This window comes from Phyllostomus hastatus, unplaced genomic scaffold, assembly GCF_019186645.2.
Source record: "Phyllostomus hastatus isolate PE091 unplaced genomic scaffold, TTU_PhHast_1.1 phas_contig_16, whole genome shotgun sequence".
In the NCBI taxonomy this organism is placed as follows: Eukaryota; Metazoa; Chordata; class Mammalia; order Chiroptera; family Phyllostomidae; genus Phyllostomus; species Phyllostomus hastatus.
Window position 1 is genome coordinate 18,653,783 of NW_025333643.1, and position 25,285 is coordinate 18,679,067.

Below are 25,285 nucleotides of genomic sequence, written 5' to 3' on the forward strand. Positions count from 1 at the left end.
TTTAAGAGCTGCGTGATATTCCGCAGTATGGATGCACACAATTTATTTAGTCATTCTATTGATTGACAGTGAACTTATCTATAGTATTTTACTGTTATAAATAATGCTTCTTGAACTCCATGAATCTCCCTAGTAGCATCTATGACACTGCTCAAATCCCAACTAAGGTATCCAATTATAATCTCTTTTTGGTCTAAAATACCTTCTTTATTAATATTTTGGGCTGGAGTTTTGTGGGGATCACTTTCTATGGTGGTTGTATGTCAAATTTGGAGATAATGAACCAGCTTTCCTGGGTAGACTTTTGGGGTGTTCTCTGTTATTTTGTATATTGTAGGTTCTAGACAAGTAAAACAAACAAGTGTTTGATTTATATTTAATGTATAGTCTCTCTGAATGTGCTCTCTCATATTAGCTGACCAAGATGAGACATAAATGGAGTCAATCAATAACATAATTATTGGCTGACACTTTCCCTTATAGACTCTTGGCTTGAAAAAGCCATGGCATTGATATTTTGTTGTTTTTATCCCTTCTTAAACTCGGTCTTTATTCCGAATTATTAACAGTTCCCCACTGGGCTGTAGCTATCAGAATCTCAAGATGTTCTCATTAATAGAGTTATTAACCTACTTGCAAACCAGCAAAGCTCTCTCTGGCTTGGACTCAAAGCCTGGAAAACATTGCTTGGCTTTCCCTTAATGCTGAAGTTACTAGTTTGACAATGACTGGCTGTCAGAAACTGCTGATGGGTTTTTTCTCTTTAAAACTCAGCACCTGATTAAATGAATGGATAGGAAAATGGACTGTTGTTTGATAAAGCAAACATATTAAAATATAAATGGTAGAATCTAGGTGGCGATATAAAAGTGTTAACAGCAGCATTCTTTCAACATGTATTTTTAAATTTTTATAATAAAATGTTGGGGGAGGAGACCATTAAACACAATGGGAAATCTAATCAACAATGCATTTGATCTGCAGTCATACAAACAATGAAGTCAGTACCAGGTAACAAGTTGAAGAAAGGCACTTATTTTTTAAAAAAGAAGTTTTGTATAATAATTGTAATAGTTATAGTGATAATGAGGAAGAAAATATTGATAACATCCTATACATTTTGTGGCATTCTTATTTCCCTTTGGTGTTTAATCCTAAGACCAAACCTGTAAGGTTATGTTCTATCCTTAAACATTTTTAAGTTCATCATCATCCATACTGACCTAGAAATGTCATCTCAATTTTCCATGTTTAGAAACAGGCACCTAGAATATTAAGTAATTTGCCCATGATCTTAAAACCAGATGAAGCAGAGCTTGAACTTGAACTTAACATTTTTTTAATCATATCTTTGGTACTCCATCATGTGTTTGCTCTGATTGTAAGACTGTGAAATCCAAAAATCATACTCTGGGGAATTCATGAAAAGGAGGATCTTTTAGCCAAAAGTGTTTTGAACTCTGATCAAAGCTATGTTGGAGGCGGAGTCCTGCTCTCCTCACCACTGGGGCCTTTAACCACTTCCTGATGGCTTCTCTCTAAGTCATTCCTTTCAGGTTGTACCCAGTACATCAGCAATGCTCATGCTTTGCCCAGCTCTGGGTAGCCTTATTTTGTTCCCTCATTAGCTGGTGTTTTTTTCTGACCAAAGGTGTAGTCTATGAGAATTAGTGATTTGTGTTTATTAGATGTGCATATTGTAATTTTATGGCTAGATAGGTGGGAAAGTGTTATTAATCTAAATAAAAATACTTTTCAACAGAGTGGTTGTGTTAAATGAATTCAGTAGTTTGTGTAGATCAGAAACATTAGCTCAGTATTTTCTTTTTTTCTTCCCTCCTTTGAAGTGGTAGTGAATTGGAGTGGTTGTATGGTTCATTGCAGCAGAAATTAGAGAACTGTGTTGAAGTGAAGTAGTAGTAAAAGAGGGTGCCCTATGATGTTGGGCTGTCTATTGCCAAGGGCTGATAGATTCACCCCTTTGGGGCACTTTGTTGATGGGGCCAGCCTCCTGAGCTGGGTCTCCAAGTGGATCCACCTACTTCACCTTCTCCCTTTTCAGAAGTTGTGATGATTTTGGTTTTGTGCTTTTTCAGTTTTTCTTTTATCTTTCTCATGTTAAAGGAGATTTTTCCCCCAGCTAAGCTATTATTTAGAACCAGCAAATATTTTAAAGAGTTGCAATAAAACAAAATACCTGTCTTGGCCCCAAACCAATCCAAGTCCCCTCCCTTGGGAAAACCACTTGTAGAGTTTGTGTTATCTTCCAGACAGAGCCTTTTCTTTCCCTTCCTTAGTTCTGTATATCTGTGCAGCTTCATATACAATACATACAGTATTTTGTTGTATGGCTTTCTTTCTCATATACGTGTGGACTTATTTTGCATCTTGACTTTCTTCATTAACAGTATATCTTCAAGAACTTTCAATGTCAGTGCCTGTTTGTCAGTTTTTTTTCCTGATGCCAACAGTGGTGGGACAAATGTACCTGTACGTTTGTCTTTGTATTTGCAACACCTGTGACAAATCTTAATTTTCTAAATAAAGGACCTCCTTAAATTATAAAAATGGAAAGAATTAGAAAAAATAAACACCAGTTTTCACTATTTATTGGTGATTAGGCAAATTAAACATGTGAACGTAAGTGTGAAGGATCTATAAATGCACGGGTAGTGATGGTGTGGGAAGATTGGTGTTCTCATACATCATTATCTAAAGTACAAAACATGTGTACCATTTTTAGGGGACTGTTGGACCCAGGTCTGGGATCTGTCTCAGATAAAGAGAGCATTTTGTGCTCATAGAGGCATGTTCACTATATGTTCTTTATAGTAAGCCCCTGAAGATTTTGATAAGAGCCACAGACCACGTGAGCTCAGGGCTGAAAATGTGTCGTGAAGTTATCAGCGTGTGGTAATAGGTGGGACCATGAGAGTTCATTTCATGCAAAGTGATAGACGCTGTCCAGGGCACACGTGCACAGCCTTTGGCAGCATTACAGGACGTGTGCAGCCCTTCTGGAAGCCAAATCCATAGCTCCATGAAGTTCCCCTCACCTCTACCTGTCAGTTCCCCAAAGCCATTGGCTATAAGGGAGGCTTAATGATGAAAGAGGTTCTGAATAGGGGAATGCAACACATTTCCTCCCATGAGAGAAATTCACTCCAATCATTCATTCCCCAGTCATTTAATGGATGCCTACTGTGTGCTTGGTCCTGGGGCCAGCACTGCCCAGTGGGAGACATCCCAGCATCCTGTATCTAGTAGAGTCCCTTGTAAGGGAACCCCCACCAGAATGAAGTGTGACCAGAGGAGCAGAGAGCTCTTGTAAAGAACAGATATTCTAGTTTGGTTGGCCCAGCTAATTTTTCAAGGGCTTCACTGTGGATGGATCTTGAGGGTATGGTTTTGATTTATAGAACTCGAAAGTATTTGGTAACTGCCCAGGTTGTCTTGCATGTGTGTTTTCAGGAATGTTTTGCATAAAGCCTTTTCTTTATAGATCCCCTGGTTTGGCAGCTTCACAGGGCAAAATGCAATTTTCTACATAAAACCACGTAACTTGGTGCACAAGCTTCTTGTGGGTTTCTGGCAAGAGGAAGGGGAAGAATGCAACTGCTTCTATACCTGTGTTAATTTTATTTAGATTAATTGTAAATTCTTGGCATCATCATTTCCCCAAAATCTATTATGAGGTAGAAAATGCAATATCAGAAGTGAGAAAAGAACTCTAATGGGAACTTTGGGTGAGTAAGTAACAAATAAACTACGTTTCAGGTTTCTTGTATTTTAAAGTGGGAGACATATTGCTGATTCCTAGTTGGTTTTGAATGATTTATAACCTTTTATTTATGGTTGACTGTTGCAGTCTATGTTGTCATGGAAATTCTATTGAATTTATAGGTCCATTTATCCAAAATGATTTTCCAGACTTCATTTCATGGTGAATCATGTGGCTGTTATTCCCAAGTACAAAGCAATTTCTAAAAAGTTTCGTATTATAAAGAGCACAAACACCGCTGTGGTTATTTTCGTGTTTTTGAAATACAAATGAGTTCCAGGTGCACCTGGGGACTCCTCCCTCTCCACTGTGGGCAAGGTGTTGAGCCCACTGCATTTCAGTACCAACTGTATGTATAAAACAGCTGTGTAAGCAAGGAAAGTTAGGTGAAAGTGGCCTTGAAGTTACTGATTTGTGTGGGGGGGCAAGGCTGCTCTCCCAGTCTTTGGACCCCATTACAGACTTGTACCTCCCCGTTTAAAGTTCAGGAGTCAGAGTAGGGAAGAAAAAGGAAGGGCTGTAACACATCCAGTGACTAGGTTTCATGTGGCAATGGATGTAGACAAAGTTTCTACACATCTCTACTATAGACATTTTGGGCAGCGTAATTATTTGCTTGTGAGGAGAGTGTCTGTATTGTGCATTGTGGGTTGTTTAGCAGCCTCCCTGGACTCTACGCACTACATACCAGTGGTATCTCCTGCCCAGTTATGATAACAAAAAGTGTCTCTAAACATTGACAAATCTCCTCTGGTGTTCAAAATTGCCCCTGGTTGAAAACTACTGCTCTGGAAGCTTAGTGCTAATGTCCTAGAGATAACAAATGGGTAGTTCTCATTGCCAGTGGGAATTCTGGTCAGGATACTATATGGAGAGAATTTTAAATGTGTGAGCTCTGCAACCAAATGCCTGAGTTTGAGTTCCAGCTTTATTGCTTCTGAGACAAGACCTAGTAATTTTAGCCTTAATTTTTTTTTCTTATAAAATGAGGAAAGATTAGTAGCTACCCCAAAAGGTGATAGTAAAGATTAATGGAATTAATTCAGGTAAAGGATTATAAGATTTGGATACATTTAAGCAACACTTGTGACATGTTTTATGAAGGAGACTGCTTCTTGGCCTCATTTGCAGTATGCTCCTAGAGGTAAGGGGCAGGGAAGAAGAAAGGCTTGGTCCCTGTAGTTGCTGTGTGGTCCTGGACTAATGTGATTCTACACATTTGATACAGTGACCTGGATTTGCTCTGTCAAGCAGGTGGGTTCTCTCTGGCCCTACCATGTGCTTTTCAGAGAAGCCTCTATTGAGTCGAATGGGTGCAGGGCACAGAAGCAAACTCAGCCCTGCTCTACTTTCAGGTGACATACTGTTGTTTATCGCAGTTTTAAAAGTGCAGCTATTTAGCTGATTTTATTTATATATCATTAAAGTCTAATATGTAAAGAGGAAAATTCACAAATATTAAGTTTACAACTGAATGAATATTTGTACTCTTATAACCAGACCCCAGATCAAGAAAGAGTACTGACCAGCACCACCCGAGTCCCACTTCCTTACTGCCCTCAGGGGTAACCACTGTGTGGGTATCCAGCTGCATGAGCCTTCCTGGTTGTGTGCTTCATTCCACTGGACTCATATAGTGTGTGTATAAGTGTGCGCATGTGCACACACACACGTATATTATTTGGCTCAGCATTGTGAGATTTGTGTGCGTTGTTACCTGTAGGTGTAGGGCATCCTGTTAGATCCATTGTGTGACTGTGTCACAACTTTTTTTATCCATCTGTTAGTTGATCAGCATTTGGGTAGATTCCAATTTGGGGCTACTACAAATAGCCCTTTCACTGATTTATTTGTATATTTTTTTCTTTTCTTCCTTTAAGTAATTTTTAAAGATGTGAATCAGGCCTGCAGTGTGCCAGACCTAGGATGTGTTTACCTGAGTTATTTTAGTTAATCCTTACGTAACCCAGTGATGTATTTCTTATCCTCAGTTTACTTGTGGGACTATTAAGACTCAGGGAGGGCAACTAGTTCAGCTAGGTCACACAGCTATTGAATGGGAGAGCTATAGCTCACTGCCCCCTTTCCTGAGTACATAATAAGGGTATCGAGCTAACATATAGCCACACCTCATTTGTGTCCAGACTCACGCTGAACTATAAGAAATATTGATAACTCAATAATCATTCATAGTAAATTCCTGACAAACTCAACTTACTGTTACAAACAAACACCTGAGGTCTTCCCTAGTGAGGGAAAATCCCAAGGATTCAATATTTATTTGACTGATCAGATGCATCACTGAACTAGAAATTCCAAAAATCAACTAATAAATAGACTTATATAATGGCATAAACAAGTTACACACAGAGACTTTTAAAAGGGATCACAGAACATCCCGACACCTGATTGTGTGTGAGTCATACACAGCCCTGGTGTGCCTTTGGGTTTTCCTCCAAAATGTTGGATTCCTGCTGGAAAGTAGTTGAAGACAATTCCATGTTATAGGTGAAGTGAAAAAAAGGAAATAATTAAGGATTAGTTTACTCTGTGATTAATGATAATGTATAAAGCAAACGTTTCAGAATGTTCATTTAAGCACTACCTTTCCTGCAAAGGTGCTGAATACCTGATCTTCTTTGGAGCACAGTTCTTCTAAAAATATTCTTAAGTGAAGACTGTGTGGAGCCCACACAGATATCTTTGCCACTCCTTGTGGCTTGGCTCCCAGGGATGTTGGCTGGACCATGAAACAATTTGTTTTCACCTTAATTTGCATATCTTCTGGTTATGAAGAAAGTAACAAAGGTACATAATAATAAAAGTGAGAGCTGTTTAATTTGTTCTTACTTTTCCAAAGCATGCGAGTTATAAATCTTTATTGCAATGATCCCATGAGGTAAACATTACCTCTATTTGATAGAAGGGGATTCTGAGCCTTGGAGATCTCCTGTGTCTTCAATATACATATCAGGTCTCATGGTTATTGATTTTTTATTTAATATCACCCCGTTGTGTTGGCTGCCAACTTCATGGATATTTTCTGTAAGTTACTTCACAGTGGGTTGTAACAGGGGCTGCTATGTTCTTTAGGGGTGAAGCCTGTGAGCAAAGGTGAATGAGGAGGACAGAGCTCAGAGATGCTCAAAAAGTAACTGGGTTCCAGAATGGTTTTATAATGTTATATACATATACTTGGATATGTTTGCTTAAAATCCATAGTGATCTTAGAAATGTACAGTCAGGGTTCTCCAGGGTTGCGGCTGTAGACGTAGATATAGTTATATAGATCTGTAGAAGGTAGGGGCTGGGGTATATGTATCTCTTGTGTGTATGTGAGTGTGTGTGTGGAGAGAGGGAAAGAGAGGTTAGGATTATGAGGGATTGGCTATCTCAGTGCAGGAGATGAGCAAGTCTGAAATTTGCAGAACAGGCTGGAAATTCTAGCAAGAGTTTATATTGCGGTCTAAAGTCTGAAGGCTGGAAACAGAATTTCTGTGTTGCCTCTGCAGGAGAATTTTTTCCTCTTAGGGAGACCTCAGGCTTTGAACCCACTGGACAAGGCCACCATACTATGAAAGCTAGCCTGCTTTATTCAAAGTCTGCTGTTTAAATATTAATAACATCTAAAAAATACATTTACAGTAACATCCAGAATAATATTTGATCAAACAAATGGGCCCCATAGTGTAACCAAGTTGATACATAAAATTAATTATCAACTTAACCATCACAGTTAATAATGATCCTATAAAAAGGTAACTGTGAGTAAAAACTGTGCATTGATATAAAAATACCAATATCATGGGTGTGAATTCAGTTGAAAAACCACCAATATTCATGGTTTTTCTTTTGTTGGAGCATTAAAAATTCAGGCTAGAGTTGCTTCTGTAGGAATTTGTTTGAATATCTTGTAGATGAAGAGAAAATAATATAATCTGTGTTCAGCATAACCATACCTGGGACCACTTAGTCATTTCACAGTGATTTTGGATTATATTTGCACCTTCTTGAGCATTTTCTCTTTCAGTGTAAATACATTTGTTCTCTTAGTAGTCTGATCTCTCCTTGCTACTCATTTTGTCATTTATTCCTAGAGATAGTAAGAACCTCATCATAGTGTTTGTGGCTTTATCATTTGGCAATCCTTGCTTTTAGTCACTCGGGGCTTGCACTCATTTTATGGACTTCAAAAATAAGTGACTAGTATTTAAAATGAACAGCGCTGTTCAAGACAAGCCTTGAACTAGGCAAATAGATGTCCTGTCTGCATTGATCTTCCTGTCTGATGCCAATGGCAGAATTAAATAATTAGAACAGCTGTGTTAAGTGTGTGTGATCTGCCTCAATAGTTGGCTCAATACACCATAATCTAAAACTCAATTAATACTACCAACCTATTGTACAAAAATCTTAAATCCGGCCTTATCCTATGCAAATCATCCAACAAAGTGGATCCACCAGGTTATTAACTGTGTTGGAGTTCTACTGTGTTTTCGCTACACATTTTTATTCTTAGACAACTGTTCCTTGTGCACCGCCATGTTCTCAAATTGTGTTTCTGCAGATTAATACCAAGTATCATTAGAAATATACATTTCATCTCTTCAATTCTGTTATCTACTGCCTCCTATCTGGTTTTTAATTTTTGCTGTTCCCTTTTTAGTTACCATCTTCATCATATCCTATTCACATCTCATTTATTATTTTCCTGTGGGTTCTTCCACTTTATGGAAATGTCTAATGAATAATCAGTAGATTGACTTTCTTTGGAACTCTCCACATGCTGTTTCCTTACTTATTTCATCATGACTTTTTTCTTGGGCCATGTGTGTGTGTGGAGAGTGCATCTTTGAGAGAAAATGAAAATGTAGCATCTTCTAAATCACAAAGGAAGGTTCTGTTGGATTTTTGCGCTTATGTTGGGACATTTCCTCTTGCCACCATTATCACAGAGATGTGAGAGCTTACTAATGCACACAAATATAACATTGGAAGATAGGAAGTCCACCTTTCCACAAGATGTCCCCTTTCGCTGATTTGCCTGCATCATTTTACTATTCATATGATATATGCTCTACTTGACCATGAACCATTTATTGTCTTGGTTTTGGGTGACAAATTTACCTGTGACACAATTTTGGCATTCAAGGAGAAAAAGTTAACCTTGTCTCACCATTGATATTTTGGTCTTCCCAAGCACAAACCATGTATTCATCTTCCATAGCACCTTATTCATAATATATATTAAGCAAAAAATTTTGCCTTTTGGGAGGAAGCACAGTGGTTAAGGCCTTGACTGACTAGGACTGGAAAAATCAGGTTTCTGTCACAACCCTGTCCTCCTTCCTTAAGAGCTCTGCAAATTAGAAATCTCTGGTTCCTTTGGCTGTGAAATGAAGGTCATGGTGGTGCTTGCCTCCCTGAATGTTAAGGAATAATAGTACAGTGCCTGTCATACTGTGGAAACTCACTGACTGTTTGAAAAATAACATTAATAAAAACATAGAAGACTTTAGTTTTTAGATTTGTTGTTTTCTATTTATTCAGCTTAATACAGATAATGACACAAGTTGGAAACCAGACATATACCTAACTTTTCAATGAAATTGCAACTACAGTCATTTTAATTGGAAGCCAGGAAAAAGGGGCAGCTAAGTACACATTTTGCTGTGACTCTGTGTATGTCACGTTAGTACCCAAACAGCAGCACATCAACTGCTATCAACCCTATGCTCATAGTACCATTTCATCTCCTTCCCATTACTTGGCAATGTTGCCATTTGTTCATGCATTTTCCAAATCTATATTTTAGCACACGCCTCCTGGTAAGTCATGGTGCTTTTTCCCCCTGTGAAATTCTATTTTCTAAGTGTCAGCTTAGGACATATTATCTTCTATTTTATCTATCACCTTGATCCTTCTGGAGAACTGCCTGGAGCTTTTTTTCCTTTGCAGCCATTTCACATGGTAGAAATGAATGATGTGTCCAGGTCTGTGATTTTTGCTCATGCATTTCAAAATTCTTTTTGAACTGGCCCATTGATTGTTTTCTGATACACAACAGTCTACCAGTGTCTTTGTAGCTGAGCTTCATGCAGTTTGTTCCTGTTGTGAGGGAGATCTATATATCTTATGGCACTCTGCGTGATAGAGCGACATCTGTTTATACAAAGTTGACATAGCTTTTCTTCCCTTGCAAAGAGGCTACTGTTTGGAATAGATTCAGCCTTAAGCTGTATAGTTTTCTTGAAGAACCAAAATGTTCTAATCTCAAATATATTTGGAAAACACTGAGATAAAGATATTTGGTCTTTAAATAGCATTTCTCACTACAAGGAACAAGGGTTCACTCAAGAAATGGCCGATGTTAGGACTGAAGCAGGGAAAATACAAGATGAGCATAGACCGTTGAGCTGAGCAAGCAGCATTGTTCCCTCTCTGACCCCTCCCCCACATACAGCATCACAGTGCACCAATGTGGATTGCCTCACCCTGGCAAATACCTAAGGCTCCCCCCCTTACTACATAACAGGCACGCCAAGATAAAAAATATGGCCCAAATGAAAAAACAGATCAAAGCTCCAGAAAAAATGCAACTAAGTGATGAAGAAATAGCCAAACTCTCAGATGCACAGTTCAAAATACTGGTAATCAGGATGCTCACGGGAATGGTTGAGCATGGTTGCAAAATAGAGGAAGAAGTAAAGACTATGAAAAGTGAAGTAAAGGAAAATGTACAGGGAATCAACAGTAAAGGGAAGGAAACTGGGACTCAAATCAATGGTTTGGAGCAGAAGGAAGAAATAAACATTCAACTAGAACAGAATGAAGAAACAAGAATTCAAAAAAATGAGTAGAGATTCAGGAACCTCAGGGACAACTTTAAATGTTTCAACATCTGAATCATAGGGGTTCCAGAAGGAGAAGAGGAAGAGCAAGAAATGGAAAACTTATTTGAAAACATAATTATGGAGAACTTCCCTTATCTGGCAAAGGAAATAAACTTCCAGGAAGACTAGGAAGCTCAGAGAGTCCTAAAGAAGTTGGACTCAAGGAAGTACACACCAAGGCACATCATAATTACATTAGCCAAGATGAAAGATAAGGAAAGAATCTTAAAAGCAGCAAGAGAAAAGGAGACAGTTACCTCCAAAGGAGTTCCCATAAGACTATCAGCTGATTTCTCAAAAGAAATCTAGAAGGCAAGAAGGGGCTGCAAAGAAGTATTTGAAGGCATGAAAGACAAGAACCTACATCCAGGATTACTCTATCCAGCAAAGCCTATCATTTAAAATGAAAGGGCACATAAAGTGCTTCCCAGATAAGGTCAAGTTCAAGGAGTTCATCATCACCAAGCTGTTATTATATGAAATGTTAAAGGGACTTATCTAAGAAAAAGATAAAAAATGTGAACGTTAAAATGTCAACTATCAACAACCAAACCTAAAAAAAAAACAAAAATGAAGTAAGCAAACATCTGGAACAGGAACAGACTCATAGAAATAGAGATCACACGGAGGATTATCAGCAGGCATGGGGAGTGGGGAGAATGGGGGGAAAGGTACAGGGAATAAGAAGCATAAATAGTAGGTACAAAATAGACATGGGGAGGTTAAGAATAGTATGGGAAATGAAGAAGTCAAAGAACTTATATGTACAACCCATGGATATGAACTAAGGTGGGGGAATGATGGTGGGAGCGGGGGCACAGGGTAAAGGGGAATAAAGGGGAGAAAAAATGGGACAACTGTTTTTGAATAATCAAGAAAATATATTTTAAAAAAACAAGATGAACATAGAACATCTGCCTGCAAATGAGAGGTTTTAAAAAATGGAAAAGGTGGGAACATGACATCATCAAGGAATCTATTTGAGGAGTCTCCTTTTGGGCCAATCTGAGGGAATTTGAGCATCAACATACTGGTAGTAATGGATTATAACATACTGAATAAAATAAAAACAAAATAAATGGATTCCTTGTTGATGTAAGTGAATGAATGAGTGAATGAATGAATGAGTGAATGAACTGCGAGGAAGGAAAGACGGTATCTTATACTAGAATACCATTAATGAATATAGGAATAGGGTAGAGTTAGAAAGTCATCAATGGATACTAAAACTAGTAGATGAAAGTTAGATCAGGGAAGGATACTTATTTAATCTCAAAATATCTCCCTACAAAGTAATTTTTAATTGCAAAAGGAGAATTAATAACTTTATAGTAGATAAGCCTAGCAGACATTAACTTAACCACCTGAACAAGTTAAACACCCATTTAATGTACTTTCTGATACAGTGCACTGTGAAGATACAATATTAGTACTGTGGTAACCTGCCCAAAATGCACCTCGTAATCTAGTTATAAAATCCATGAGACAAGACCTGATTCTGCCTAATAACTGCCCTGTACATGTCATACCACCAAAGTAAGGAAAGACTAAAAGAGTGCTCCAGATGAAAGTTGGGAGTGAGGGAGGGGGCAGCATACAGACATGACAATGAAATGCAAAGCTTGGTCATAGATTTGATTCCTGGTCTCAGAACCAAAATAATGACCTATAATAGGCTTATTTAGGCACTTGCCAAATTTTGAAAATGCACTGTAAATGGGATAATAGTATAGTATCAAAATCAAATTTGCCAACTTTAATAATTATACTGTAGTTATATGGAAGAGAACATCCTTATTCTTAGAAATTATACGCTTGAGTATTCATAAATGACTCAAAAATTGTGCATGTGGGTAGATGGAGAGGGTGCAAGTGGGGTAAAAGTAACTAATTGGTAGTAGTGGTGAAAGATATGTAATTTTAAATAGATCTCTTTGCTGCTGGAGTTTCCACATCTTTTCAGCTTATGTGACTGTGTTTCTTCAGAAGGATGATTGCTGTATAGTAAGTGTCACTTAGATTTACACTATTAGAAGGAACACACTTGGGGTGGGGACTGAAGGACAGGCTGTGAGTGTGGCTCTTGAGAGCAGGTACAGAAGGCGGATGGGCTACTCAAGGTATTTAGTAGCCACCCCAACACCTTCCAAAGATGTTTTTGGAAAACAGGTTTCTTGCCTCTGCTCAAGTATATCTCATCAAGAATAACATCCAAATAGCTTAAAGTCCATTTCACTCAGCAGAACTCCATCTCCTTATTTACTCTTATATTTAAGATAGCTTAAAGTGTTAACATGATTCAGTAGATTTCAACTTGGGAGAAATAGCCAGGAAAATTGATATTTCAGACCTATGCTGCTGTTCTTTTTATGAGGCATTTTATTATCCTGATGGGTGGAGCCATGACTCAAAGACATTTTCTAAAAATGAGTTTCTCACCCAGTTGTAAATGAAAATGCCCTTGAAGAAGACTTAACATATTTTGTATCACACACTACTCAGGTGATGCATTAAACAACACCCTCCTTGCTCATGTGGTGAAGAATAAGAAAATCGTCTATGAACTTACTTAATTTGAGGTCCTGAGGTTTAATAGGGAAGTAAAGTATAATTTTCTGAATATACTTCTGTGGAGTTTCTTCCTTGGGATAGTAGCAAGGTACCCAAAGCAGCGCACCCAGTATTAAACTCTTTTTTTTTTTATAAAAGATTTTATTTATTTATTTTTAGAGAGGGAAGGGAGGGAGATAGAGAGAGAGAGAGAGAGAGAGAGAGAGAGAGAGAGAGTGAAACATCAATGTGCGGTTGCTGGGGGTCATGGCCTGCAACCCAGGCATGTACCCTAGCTGGGAATCGAACCTGGGACACTTTGGTTCCCAGCCCGCGCTCAATCCACTGAGCTACACCAGCCAGGGAGACTCTTTTAATCTACCCTTCATTGAATAGACTTCTCTCAGTTTAAATTCATGATGTCTAAAACTGCCCAAGCCTACAGGCAACACATTTGTAGGAAGCTGCCAGATTCAGTGGAAATTCACAGTCTGAGAAAAATAATTCACTTTAAGAAAGAAAGTCCTCAAAAAGAATCTACCCATTCTTCTCACATCCACTTGGGTACCTGAGTTTTCCCAAATAGTGTCCTCTTAAGTTGGGTTACCAGATTTTACCTTTCAGGAAAGAAAGGTCACCTTGTTCTTAACATCTTGGTTAATTCAGTTGGTAGGACTCTGTTTACCTTTGACCTATATCTCTGGGAGTCTCTATGTCTTTGCTTTCACCGCTAGTAATTTATCATTCAGTATTGACTCTCCCAACTGCATCTTGGGTGTGGTTGTTCAGTCTGTTACAGAAACGAGCATCATGCCATTTTGGATAAGTGGGGGAAGGAGGTCATGGAAGAGATCTAGTGATACTGGAGATTTTATTTAATGTAAGGAGTAGGCTCATTCTAGAAGATTTAGCAGAATCACATTCTTATTAGAAATTTTAAGATGTCTACCAAACATCAACTTGACAACATGGTGGTGGTGGTGGTGGTGGTGGTGGTAACTTGTTCAGCACTGGTGAGACCTAGGCATGGTGCTACATACACTGACTTGTTTGGTTCCCATATGCACCCTACCAAGGGTAACTACTTGATTCTGCACACAAGGAAGCTGATGTTCAGAAATTAGGTTGCTTACCTGAGGTCTCACAGGCAAGTAAAAGAGGAAACCCAAATAGGAACCCCGCTCTATTATTTTTATCATAAACATGGTTTCAGGAGAATGGTCTATGGTTTTATTTTGTTCTCTAAATTATGTGAATTATCAGAGTGCTCAAGCATTAAAATTGTATAATTTTATGATGATTTATCTATGTCCTGCTTTTTGAATAAGAAAGTCTAGCCAAATGTAAGAGACGGTATCTAAGGTTGGGATGAGAACATCTGGATTTGACATTCTTCCTCTGATGTTTAACCTTAGCCAAGATAACATCATCTTTCTGGAGCACTATTTCCTCATTTATAACTGAGTGTAGTCATTTTTGCCCCACTTTCACAGGGGTTGTTAGATGGATTAAGTGAGATAATATATGTGATGGCTTTCCCCAAACTGTGAAATGTAAGGCATCATTATTATTATTACCATTGTATCTCTTTGTGGAATTACTGAAACATTGCATTTATGCTAATTCTTAAGGCTACTGAGAGACCCCTTCAAATTCTTATTATTAGAATGGGTGGTGTTTATAAAGATGTACCTATTTGAGCATTTATAATTTTAACATGTGGACTGAATTTCACAGATCAGTTTTCTGCTTCAATATGTATAATTCCATAAAAATTTTGTTTCTTAATAAGGAACTTCCACCATAACATGAGTGGAAGATCTTGGTGTTACTTAGTCTGGGTGGCATGAAGGCGTTGTTGTTATGTGAGTTGTGTGTTTTAGTGATCCTGCTGAAGTATGTGGAGGTGAAGTGATAGCATATCTGGGGTTTGCTCTCAATTTAGCAAAGAAAAAATACAGGGAGATGAATAACCTTAGTAAGGGGAACTGGTTCATTTTACAATGCTCTCTACTTTTGTGGAGGTGTGAAAAGTTTACTATTTTTTAATTGTTCTTTTACAGATGCAGATTTTCTTTTACAATCCAGACGACTTTGACAGCTTTCAAACTGCAATTTCTGAAAACAGAATAATCGGAGCCATGGCCATATTTTTTCAAGTAAGTTAACAGTGGCCCAAGTACTTCAACCAGAGATTTTTTTTAGTATTTTTTAAGTCAACAAATGGTTTTATGTATAATGAACGCATCTGTTTCCTAGTTCACACCTGTCTAAGTGAAAGATATTTCATATTGTCTAATGTGTGATTTAGAATGTAAATAAGTATGTTTAGAAACATAATGAAATTTTTTGCATGAGTTATTCTGATTTTATTGCTACTTGACTGGTGCACAGATTGAAGAACACATTTATCATCTAAGTCACTTCACTGCTGAAGCATTTTGAACAGTTTCCTTCAGCATATTAAGAGGCTGATGTAAAAAAATATAGGTGGTTTTCTTTGGAACAACTTTAAAAGTTGACATTACTTGCACGTAGATTAATAAATAGCATCAGTCACTTCTCTAAAGAGACCCCTTTTCGTTCCCTTTCAGAAATCCCCATGGTAACTCAAGTTTTTATGGAGACCATTTCTAAGTTAGTACACTTGTGACTTGTCATCCTTTCTCTCTATATGTTTGCATTACTGAATGTTCTGGCTTATGAATTGATTCTGTACCTAGAAGCCAAAACTTGCATCCTTTCATAGATAATTCTGTCCAGACTTTTTAATAAGTCAAATCAAATTAAAGTAATATTGATCATCAAGTGTCTTGACCAACAGACTGGAGAGACCTGGCATTTTTTTGTGTGGAAGGTAACCTGAATAGTAGGTATGTGCCATGTCTTTGACTATTAAAATTTGCCTAAAGACTACATGCCAGGTGTTCCTTTTACCAGTGACTCATTGTTGATAAAGATGCCTTTCTGACAATTCAGATGAACATTAAGGACATCAAAACCTTCTCCAACATGATCCTTTTACTTCTACCTTTTGGGCCAAGCTCCTTTGTCATTGAGATGGAGCTATTCTTGTTTGGAGTATGTTAATTTCACTATTCTTTTTAGTGATAAAAATAATATGATGGAAAATACTTTCCACTGTCTATCTCTCCTTCTTAATGACCCTCTTTCCCTCTCCTTTTCTCGAATAAAGGCTCAAATGGGAGATCATATGTGAAAAATTGAAAAGCCTTCTATTCTACTCAAACATCAAAAACAGTAACAGTGGAGGTCATCAGCATTGGTTCTGGGGCTTGTTTTCAAACTGTGCATACTGACCTGCCGCTTGTGGGCTGTGACGTTGTTTCAGGAAGTCATGACCAGCATTTTAAAAATAATGAAATGGAATAAAATAAAATCAGAAAATATTAGTATGTCACACGAAGTAGGGATAAATATGTTTGTAGAACTTGTCTTCAGTCATTTATATATAGAGGGATATAGTGAATATGCACTAGATCATGCTATAAAAATGTATTTGTTATTGTGGGTTATAGACCAATATTTTAAAGTCATTTGTTTAATTTTATATATTGGGCTGATCTTGCCATTGTTCCCATTGTTCTCCCACATGTATCTTTTCCCTAATTACTGTCATGAACTATAGTAGAGTGTAGTGTTTTAAGAGCTTATTCACTGAAATAAAAATGATTTGCTTTTGAATCCCGTCCCTTCTACTTTAACATGTGCATAATGGTGATGTGGGGATAGCAAGTTCTACACTATCGAGATTGCAGAAGTATTAAATGAAGTTTCTTGTTCCTGGCACATAGTAGACACTGGGAAATGACAAATAATATGTATCCATGTCTTCCCATCACTGTTACTATGGGGTAGAGACCCCATGGTGCATGTGTCTCCTTTGCATGAACAGAATTCTGTTTTGGACACTGTCCTCCTGGCAACTCATGTGAGTTCTGTCTGGACCCCTTCTGCTTCTAAAGTATGATTTGTTTGCTTTGGACAATACTGGGGTCACTTGAAACACTCTTAAACAATCTTCACTGACATGGCTAATCCCTTGTTTTATGCTCTTGTCCTCTTGGCATGCTGTTTTTCAGCTAAGTGGACTGCTAGTCCCATAGTGCTACCATCAAATCGAACTCCCTCCTCTGTCATGCCCACCGTGACTGGCTCAACGAGGCCCATCTTTATAGGTCATGTTCCTTATGGGAAAATAAAGTTTTAAAATGTTTTTAAGAGGACTAAAAGGACTAGTTCACAGCATGCTCTACCCCAAAGCTTTCTATTTTTCTAGCTCTGTAAACTCTTGTTAAATATAAGACCAATTAGTCTTAGGTGGTCAAAGTACATTGGTGTACAAACCCCCAAAATACCTCTGTGTGAAATCTAGCTTTTGAATTTTAAAGGATTTCTAGGAAATGACTACTAGTACACTTACAAAAAAATGTAAGGTGCATTGCATCTGGTAAGTTTTTCTATAAATTTTGGTTTGCTGTGCTCTAGACACAAAATTAAGGACAGATAATATGAAATAGAACAGAATTATTTTTAAAGATTTTTTTTATTTTTTATTTTTGAAGAGAGGGAGGGAGGGAGAAAGAGAGAAACATCAATATATTAGAGAACATTGATTGCCTCTAGCATGTCTCCAAGTGGCAGCCTGGCCTGCAACCCAGGCACATGTCCTGACTGGGAATCGAACCAGTGACCTTTAGGTTTATAGGGTAATGCCCAACCCACTGAGCCATACCAGTCAGAGCCAGAATAATTTTTAGATAGCAGCTGTGTTGAACTGCTTCCTTTGTTTTCCTTCTAAGTCCACATGGGCATTTATACATCTGAGTTCATACTATGGCATGCAATGGAAATGAAAACTGTGTTATTTTAATTTGGCAGTCTAGTTAGATCCCATATTCTGAGATCTTTGTATTTTCAGTCTTTCTCTAAGAATGTTAAATGCGGGAGATTGATATTTCTCCTCAGGTAGTCAACCATCAAGATCTGAGTAGTGGCTGTCCGTCTGCTCGGAAGGGGGTTCGCATTCCATGCATCACATCCTTCTGCATGCCTTCATTCGTTCTGGTTTAAGATGATGGAGAAGGAGTACCCAATACATGCAGTGACCTTACCTTTAACCAGGCCATATATATTTTTTTAGACCAAGACTCTTCCATCATCACTCTATGAATTGGGTTCTGATTTGGTTTTTCTTTTACAGTCCTTTCTTCACCAGTCCACATGAACACTTCCCTCCCTTTTCCCACCAGAACTAAAATGCCTTTGAACCATGCGACCATCTTAATGGCTTTCAATCTGATGCTCATAAATGTGTGGTTAACCCCAAACTTTTGATTATTGTAGTTTTAGTTTTGATTATTGCATTTTTTTCCACACAGCACACAATGATCTTTGTATTTTGATTTGGAAGGGAACCTCTCATTAACTTTAAAACTCAGTTGCCACTGTTATTTGAATGCCTAAAATTTCATTTATATTTCCTGATTCCATTGAACTTTGGAATTATAAATGCATGATTCTTTAAGAGCGCATACATTTAGAATCTTTTCTTTTGGTGATATTCTTTTCTGTTCCCTTTTTAATCTGTTTGGGTGTAGTTGCTTCTGAATATTTGCATCAGACACAAAGATATAAAATTTTCATCATGTCTGCATCCAGAGGCCCTGTCAGTGGCATATTTCTTGTACATTTTAAAAATAAATAAATTGCATCTGGATTTTTTTTATTTAAAGGTTGTCTTAAAGGATTTCTTTTGACAACCTATGTTCCACAATTCTGTTGAAGTTTTTCATTCAGTGTTAACAGTTTTACTTCTACTGGGAGAGTTGAGCCCCTTTGCAGCAGTATTTTTTTTTTTATTTCTACTTAAAGTTCTACCCAGAATCTGTGTAGCTCAGTCATTTGGTTTTCCCTAAGGTCCACGTGGCTCAGTCATTTGCCCTCTGTTAATTTCTGCCCTTACTTCAGAGCTGAAAGCAAACTTAAAAACTGACATGTTTCTCAAGTTTCTACCCCATCATGTTGGTGACACAGACTGCTTAATTATTTTCCTCCATCTGGAGAGGCTTAGTAATTAAATGAAATGGCAGCACCTGGGATTATTTATAGCCACTGAGAAGGCAGAAGGAGTTCTTGATGACTCATCCATCCAGAGCTGGCAAGGAAGCCTTCCTCTCCACTTCCCTATATCACACCTTCCCTCCACACCCCCCCCCCAACTCCCCAAAGGTGGATATGATTTGTTCTTCCTTTAGCCACCTGTTTCTCTTAGCCTCCCATCATGCCCTGAACCTATAGATTTATTTGTCTCCTTCTGCCTTTGTACTGTGAGAACATTAAAGACTTGGGGACTTAACTTACTCATCACTGTATCTCTTGTAAGTGGCTGACTCTAGGGCTTGATTGTACAAATACTTAATTGAATTCACATATTTAGGCTCATAGTCTTGATTGGAAAGGAAGTGTTTCCTGATAGCCTATCAGCTAAGATGCATTACACGTAGGCACGAGAAGCTGTCAAATTTGAGGTCCATGTCTTGTTCCTCTTCTCTCTGTACCCCATCACCAGCCTTTCCCTAGCCTCACCTCAGTGTCCTTGGCTGAATTATGGCTCAGGAAATATGTACTGAATAGAACTGAGTTACAGGAAACTTCTCAGGGTGCTTACCACAACATTAATTATTTGGATTTTGAAAAAGCATATGTCTAGGTGGATAAGTAAGTAAGCTTCACCTAAAAATGATGGTGGTTATATCAGAAGTGTAAGACTCTTGACATGGTCAAGGAAGGACATTAAACTAAAGGTCATGGATCAGCTGATTACATTGAGTATGGTAACTTTCTGACTTGGGCTTCACTGGGTCTAACATGCTGCTAAGGGATGTATCTGTATTTATGCCTGTAGTTGTGAAATAGCAACAGGGCTTTAAAAATCTGAAAGTAGTATTGCTTCGGAGACTTCATTGCCAAGAATATTTGGATATATCTGTGTCTCCAAATGTTTTAATAAAGTTACCCATTAAAATGCTTTTATCTCAGTAGATGGTGAATGAAGAGACTGTTGGATTGTTTTGCTATTTTCCTTTCTGGCTTGCCTTTGTTTCTAGTATTTCCTTCCTAGGGTGTCTCTGTGAAAGCTAATGGATTAGTTTCTGTGTGCTTCCACATACCTGTATGTATGTTTCTTGCTTTTGCCATTTTTTACATGTCTATATTTTTCTCCCTTCACCCCCTTTTTCTTCATCAGTTTCTCTAAGTGAACAAAATGTATTATTTTCTCATCTATTTATTCATGCTCTCATTTGCTAACCCATTTGCTCATTCTGCAATATGTATTAAGCACCTTCTGTGTACCATTCATTCTCCATGCATATTATAAATGTATCCTCAGGATTGTCACCTGATTTTAAAGTTGTTGGGGAGCAGTACATTTGGAAAAGCATTGGCCTTTGAATTCTCTCATCAACAGTAGCATTATTTTATCATTGGGAGATAAGAGAAAATGAAATATCAAGAAATGAAAACTAAGAATTATATCTTGTGTATAGTTTCAAAATGATGAATATTTTGAGAATATGAAGTTTCTATTTGTGAATTTTGGAATTGGACTCTCTCCATTTGTTTTGGGTGTTTTGTTTTTGTGTGTGTTTTTTTCCATTTTTTTACACAGCAAAATACCACTATTAAAGTATAAAGCATCTTTGGTGCCCTAACTTGGTCTTTTTGGCTTTTTAAAACTTCCTGAAGAGTCTTTTTTCTTTTATTATGAAGAATACATTTTTCTGTCATTACTCTAGGTCTATTTTTAATCAATCAATCAATCAATTAATTAATTAATTAAACTTTTGACTGGGCCTCTTGGAAATGTAAAACAAGGATCACTACTATAGGAAGGAAGGAAGGGAGGGAGGGAGAGAGGGAGGAAGGAAAGGGAAGGAAGATAGAAGAATAAGGAGGGCAGGAGGGAGAACAGAAAAAAGAAATAATAATTATATCCTTCTACCAAATACCCACCACAGAAAACCCAAAAGGACTTTTGAATTGGAGAACATATGAATTTATGCCAGACAGTAGTGGTAGGTTGTTAATTCTTCCTTTTTACATTGCTTTTTAGGGCAATTGCAGTAAGCTAATATGATTCTTAATTTATTCCTTTACACTTGCTGCTGTTTGAATATCATCCTTCTCACATTTTCCACATCCTTGGTTTTATCCAGTTATAAGTTTAATTCTTTTACTACATTACCTAGAAGTGTAATTTCAGAATGTTTTGGGTTGATTAAGAAGACTTTTTTAATACACATACAAAAATTAAAATACATATGCTCCAATTAAACTATTTTAACAGCTAATTGATTTCATAGGACTTGTCATTAAGTGAAGGCCAGAGTCATTTTTAATGTTCAGATGCAGTTTTGAAACAGATTTGTAGATGTACAGCATTGAATTTATAGCCTATCAGGTGTTTTCAGTACATCTCTTGTCTGCAAATGGCCTGTAATTCAAATTTCCTCTTAGTGGACTTTATAGAGGACTATTTAATAATTGGTGAAGCATTACATAATTAAGAGACTTCGAGTTCTTTGAATGTGACCATGTGAAAATCTTTAATTAAATCACTGCTCTTCAAGGACAGTTAGCAAGTACTTTGCCTTTGTCTGTAACTAAATAAATGGTAGTTTAGTGTTTATCAGTTAGTTTAGAATTTACTTGTTTTGGCCATTAGCTCTAACATGTCTTTGAATTTAACTGCCATAGTCTCAGAGAAAACATTAATAACTCTATAATGGTCTCCCTAAAATGAGGTGAGAGACCTGACAGAGAATCTGCTCTCTGAAAGGATTCTGGTTTCATGACTCCCAGTCCAGTTGTCTTGTTTTTGCTAACCGTGTCCTTCCTGGAGTGTGGTCCAGCAGATGCAGATGCCCTAGATGATTAGATGTCTTGGGAGAACTCTCCCCATAAAACACTTTGCACCCCAAGGTTAGAAGTAACTGGCAACTGTCCTCTCCCCACACTCCCTCCCCCAGGTAAACCAGTTGAAAAGGTTCTTCTAAACAGAATACAAATACTGTTAATAACAGTTAACATTTATTATGGACTTGATTTATGTAAAATGCTAAAAATGAGGTTCCTACATTATTACCTTATTTAATCTTCACTGGGACCTTCTACATTTTATAGGTGCAGAAGCTGAAGCATGGAGCTTTTTTCAATAAAAATTCTTCAAGATTACACAGGCCAATAAATATTGGAGCCTGTAGTTCAACAGGGACAGAGTATCTCCAGGATCAGTGCTTTTAGAGGAGTGCTGAATTGTAAAAATTGGTTATTTAGCTGAAGAAGATAGGGAACAAAGTTTATATCACTGGTTCCAATTATTATTGTGTTTATATAAGTGTTTTAGGGATTTTGTCAATTATGCTAGTACTGAAATAGTTATCTTCTTATAACTTAAAATTGTGTTCTTATTCTTTTTGCCCATAGTGAAATCTTTTCATCCTATTCTAAATTCTCTCTGGCTCTGCACCTGTAATTATTTTATAGATAAGGATAGTATCAGTGAGTGGGGTAAACTTTAAACAGTCATTTAATAACTTTTTTAATGGTGGTAGTTCTTATGTAGAGGAGGAGGGAGGGAACAGGATTTTGCCCCCCAGGAGACGTATGGCCATGTATGAAGACATGTTTGTGACACTGGGTTGTCATTGGTACTGGCATCCAGGGGATAGAGATTAGGAATGCTGATCCACATCCTATAATGTGCAAGACAGCCTCCTACAACAGAAAATTATCTGGCCCAGAATGTCAGTGCTGAGGTTGAGACCCCTGCTTTCTGCTAATCAGCTATTTGATTGCCGTAAATATTGGATATTTTAATCTCAGTAGATGGGGGGCGGTGGTGGGGAAGCTGTGAGGGCTCTTTGGGTTATTTATGGACTGATATAATAAATAGTAGTAGCAGCAGCAGTAGTAGTAATGACAACAACAATCTCATGCCCAATAAGTCCCTTAGTCCCTGCTCAACCAAGGGCTTAGTCAACTGGATTCTAAGACCAGCTGTAAAGATTTACATGCACTTCAAATGGATGTCTCCAACAGCTGTGTGGAACATGATTTGGAAGAGAAAAAGAGGGAGGAGTGATGATCAAGCCAGAACCAGAAAACCATTTAGAATTCTAGCTCAGTATCCCTAACAAGAATGGTAGATGAGCACAATAGGAACTACAGCAATATCAAATTCAAGACATACTTAGCAAATGAAATCAGCAGGATCTGGAGACTGAAATGAGATGTCAGAGGAAAGTAGAATCCCAGGATGACTAGGTAGATGGGAACAATGAAGTGAAGGCCACAGGAATAGGTGCTCCTCTGGAGATAATGATTCTGAGATGCCATAGATACTTGGAGGCATGAATTTTAATCTCAGGGGGTAAATCTGGGCTAGAAAAGAATATGGAATCATTAGCATATATGTACATGTCAGCTGAGATCAGGAAATTTTTAAGGTCAAACAAAAAAGCGTCAAGTCGTGGCTGGTGGCTCAGTGGATTGAGTGCTGGCCTGCAAACCAAGGGGTTGCTGGTTTGATTTCCATTCAGGACACGTGCCTGGGTTGCAGGCCCAGATCCCCAGTAGGGGGAATGTGAGAGGCAACCACACACTGGTGTTTCGCTACCTCTCTTTCTCCCTCCCTTCCCCTCTCTAAAAATAAATAAATAAATTCTTCAATAAAAAGGGTCAAATCTAGAATATTCTGGAAGAGCAATATTAAGGGACAGAATTCAGTGAAGAGCTCATACCAGCTTTCAATAACTCATTATGAAATTTTCAGGAAATTTTGTTAGTCTGTAGTTAAATGGAGCCACTATAAAAAATTCAAATTGTATGAACTTAAATTTATAACTTACTCTTCTAAAAAGGTAATAAAAAGGAAAATGTTTTTAAAAGCTGATATGCCAAAATGCAAAATACCTGTTCCAGCTTCATCTTGGTCCCCTTAAAGAGCTCATACCGGTATTTGTTTGCAGATAAGTGCAATGATTTGTGAAAGAAGCACCAATTTAGTAGGTCATTCATTTGGACATAAAAAAGTAAATAAAGAGCATGTGCAAATGCTTTTGAACTTGAAATCAGTGGGAGCATCTGCACATGCTTTTGAACTTTTTATCAATGGGAGCTGGTTGGAAAAATGCCCAATGAAACTCCCTCTGGTGGTTATAGGAAAATTGTGTCTCCCCCCGCCCCCCCCCCCCCCGCCTCCCCAATTATAGCACTACTTGGTTCCCATGGAATTGCAGAAGTAATTTTCTAGGGCAGAATTTTAAAGCTATTAATGCTAGTTTTATTTAGAGGTTTGTTATTGCCTCTTTCCAAATCTGTTTTCTCTCTGGCCATCTAGGCATTGTCTCAGAAGCGATTGACCATCTGTAGCTGTGTGAATCTTGATGCTGCTCACTTGGAGTTACCCTTACTAGAAGAAGCTGTGGCTCTCTTTTGTATTTAGGGTTCATACTAAAACTGCTATTTGTTTTCCCTGTCTATAGCAGCTTAAACTGTATGGTGTGTCTGTACCATCTGAAGCCCAGAGCTTTTGTTTCTCAGTTCTGGATGATGCCTATTAGTTTCTTCAGTGTACCTTTGACCTCCCAAAGCACTTCATGTATACCACATGGCATAATTATAAAGACAGCAGTTTGCACAGATTTTCTCTATTTAGTGGAAATACATTCAGTCATTTTTATTGGCCAAGTCTGTTTAGTTTTTTCCTTAAAGTAAAAGGCAAATGATTCATTTTCACCAATAACTTTATTGACTTGGATGTTTTGAGTATGTCAGCTATCTCCTGCATGGTATAACATTGATTATTCTCAGTTTATGTCTCAATTTGATCACTATCAACTTTAACTGGTCTGCCCAAACATACAGCATCATCCAGTGAGAAATCTCCAGCACAAAACTTCACAGACCACTTTTGACATGTTTGATCAACCACAGCACCTTCTCCACACACTGAATGAATCTTTTTTTGCATTTC

The 25,285-nt window shown here is 37.7% G+C and overlaps 1 protein-coding gene across 3 annotated transcripts in view; it reads left to right on the forward strand.

Moving 5' to 3' along the window:
• PTPRG (protein tyrosine phosphatase receptor type G) overlaps positions 1-25,285 on the forward strand; it is a 704,882-nt gene that overhangs the window by 476,298 nt on the left and 203,299 nt on the right. For all 3 annotated transcript variants that reach the window (XM_045832024.1, XM_045832025.1, XM_045832026.1), the window contains exon 5: positions 15,288-15,383. In XM_045832024.1, coding sequence (XP_045687980.1) covers positions 15,288-15,383 — 96 coding nt within the window. The remainder of the gene's footprint in view (positions 1-15,287; positions 15,384-25,285) is intronic.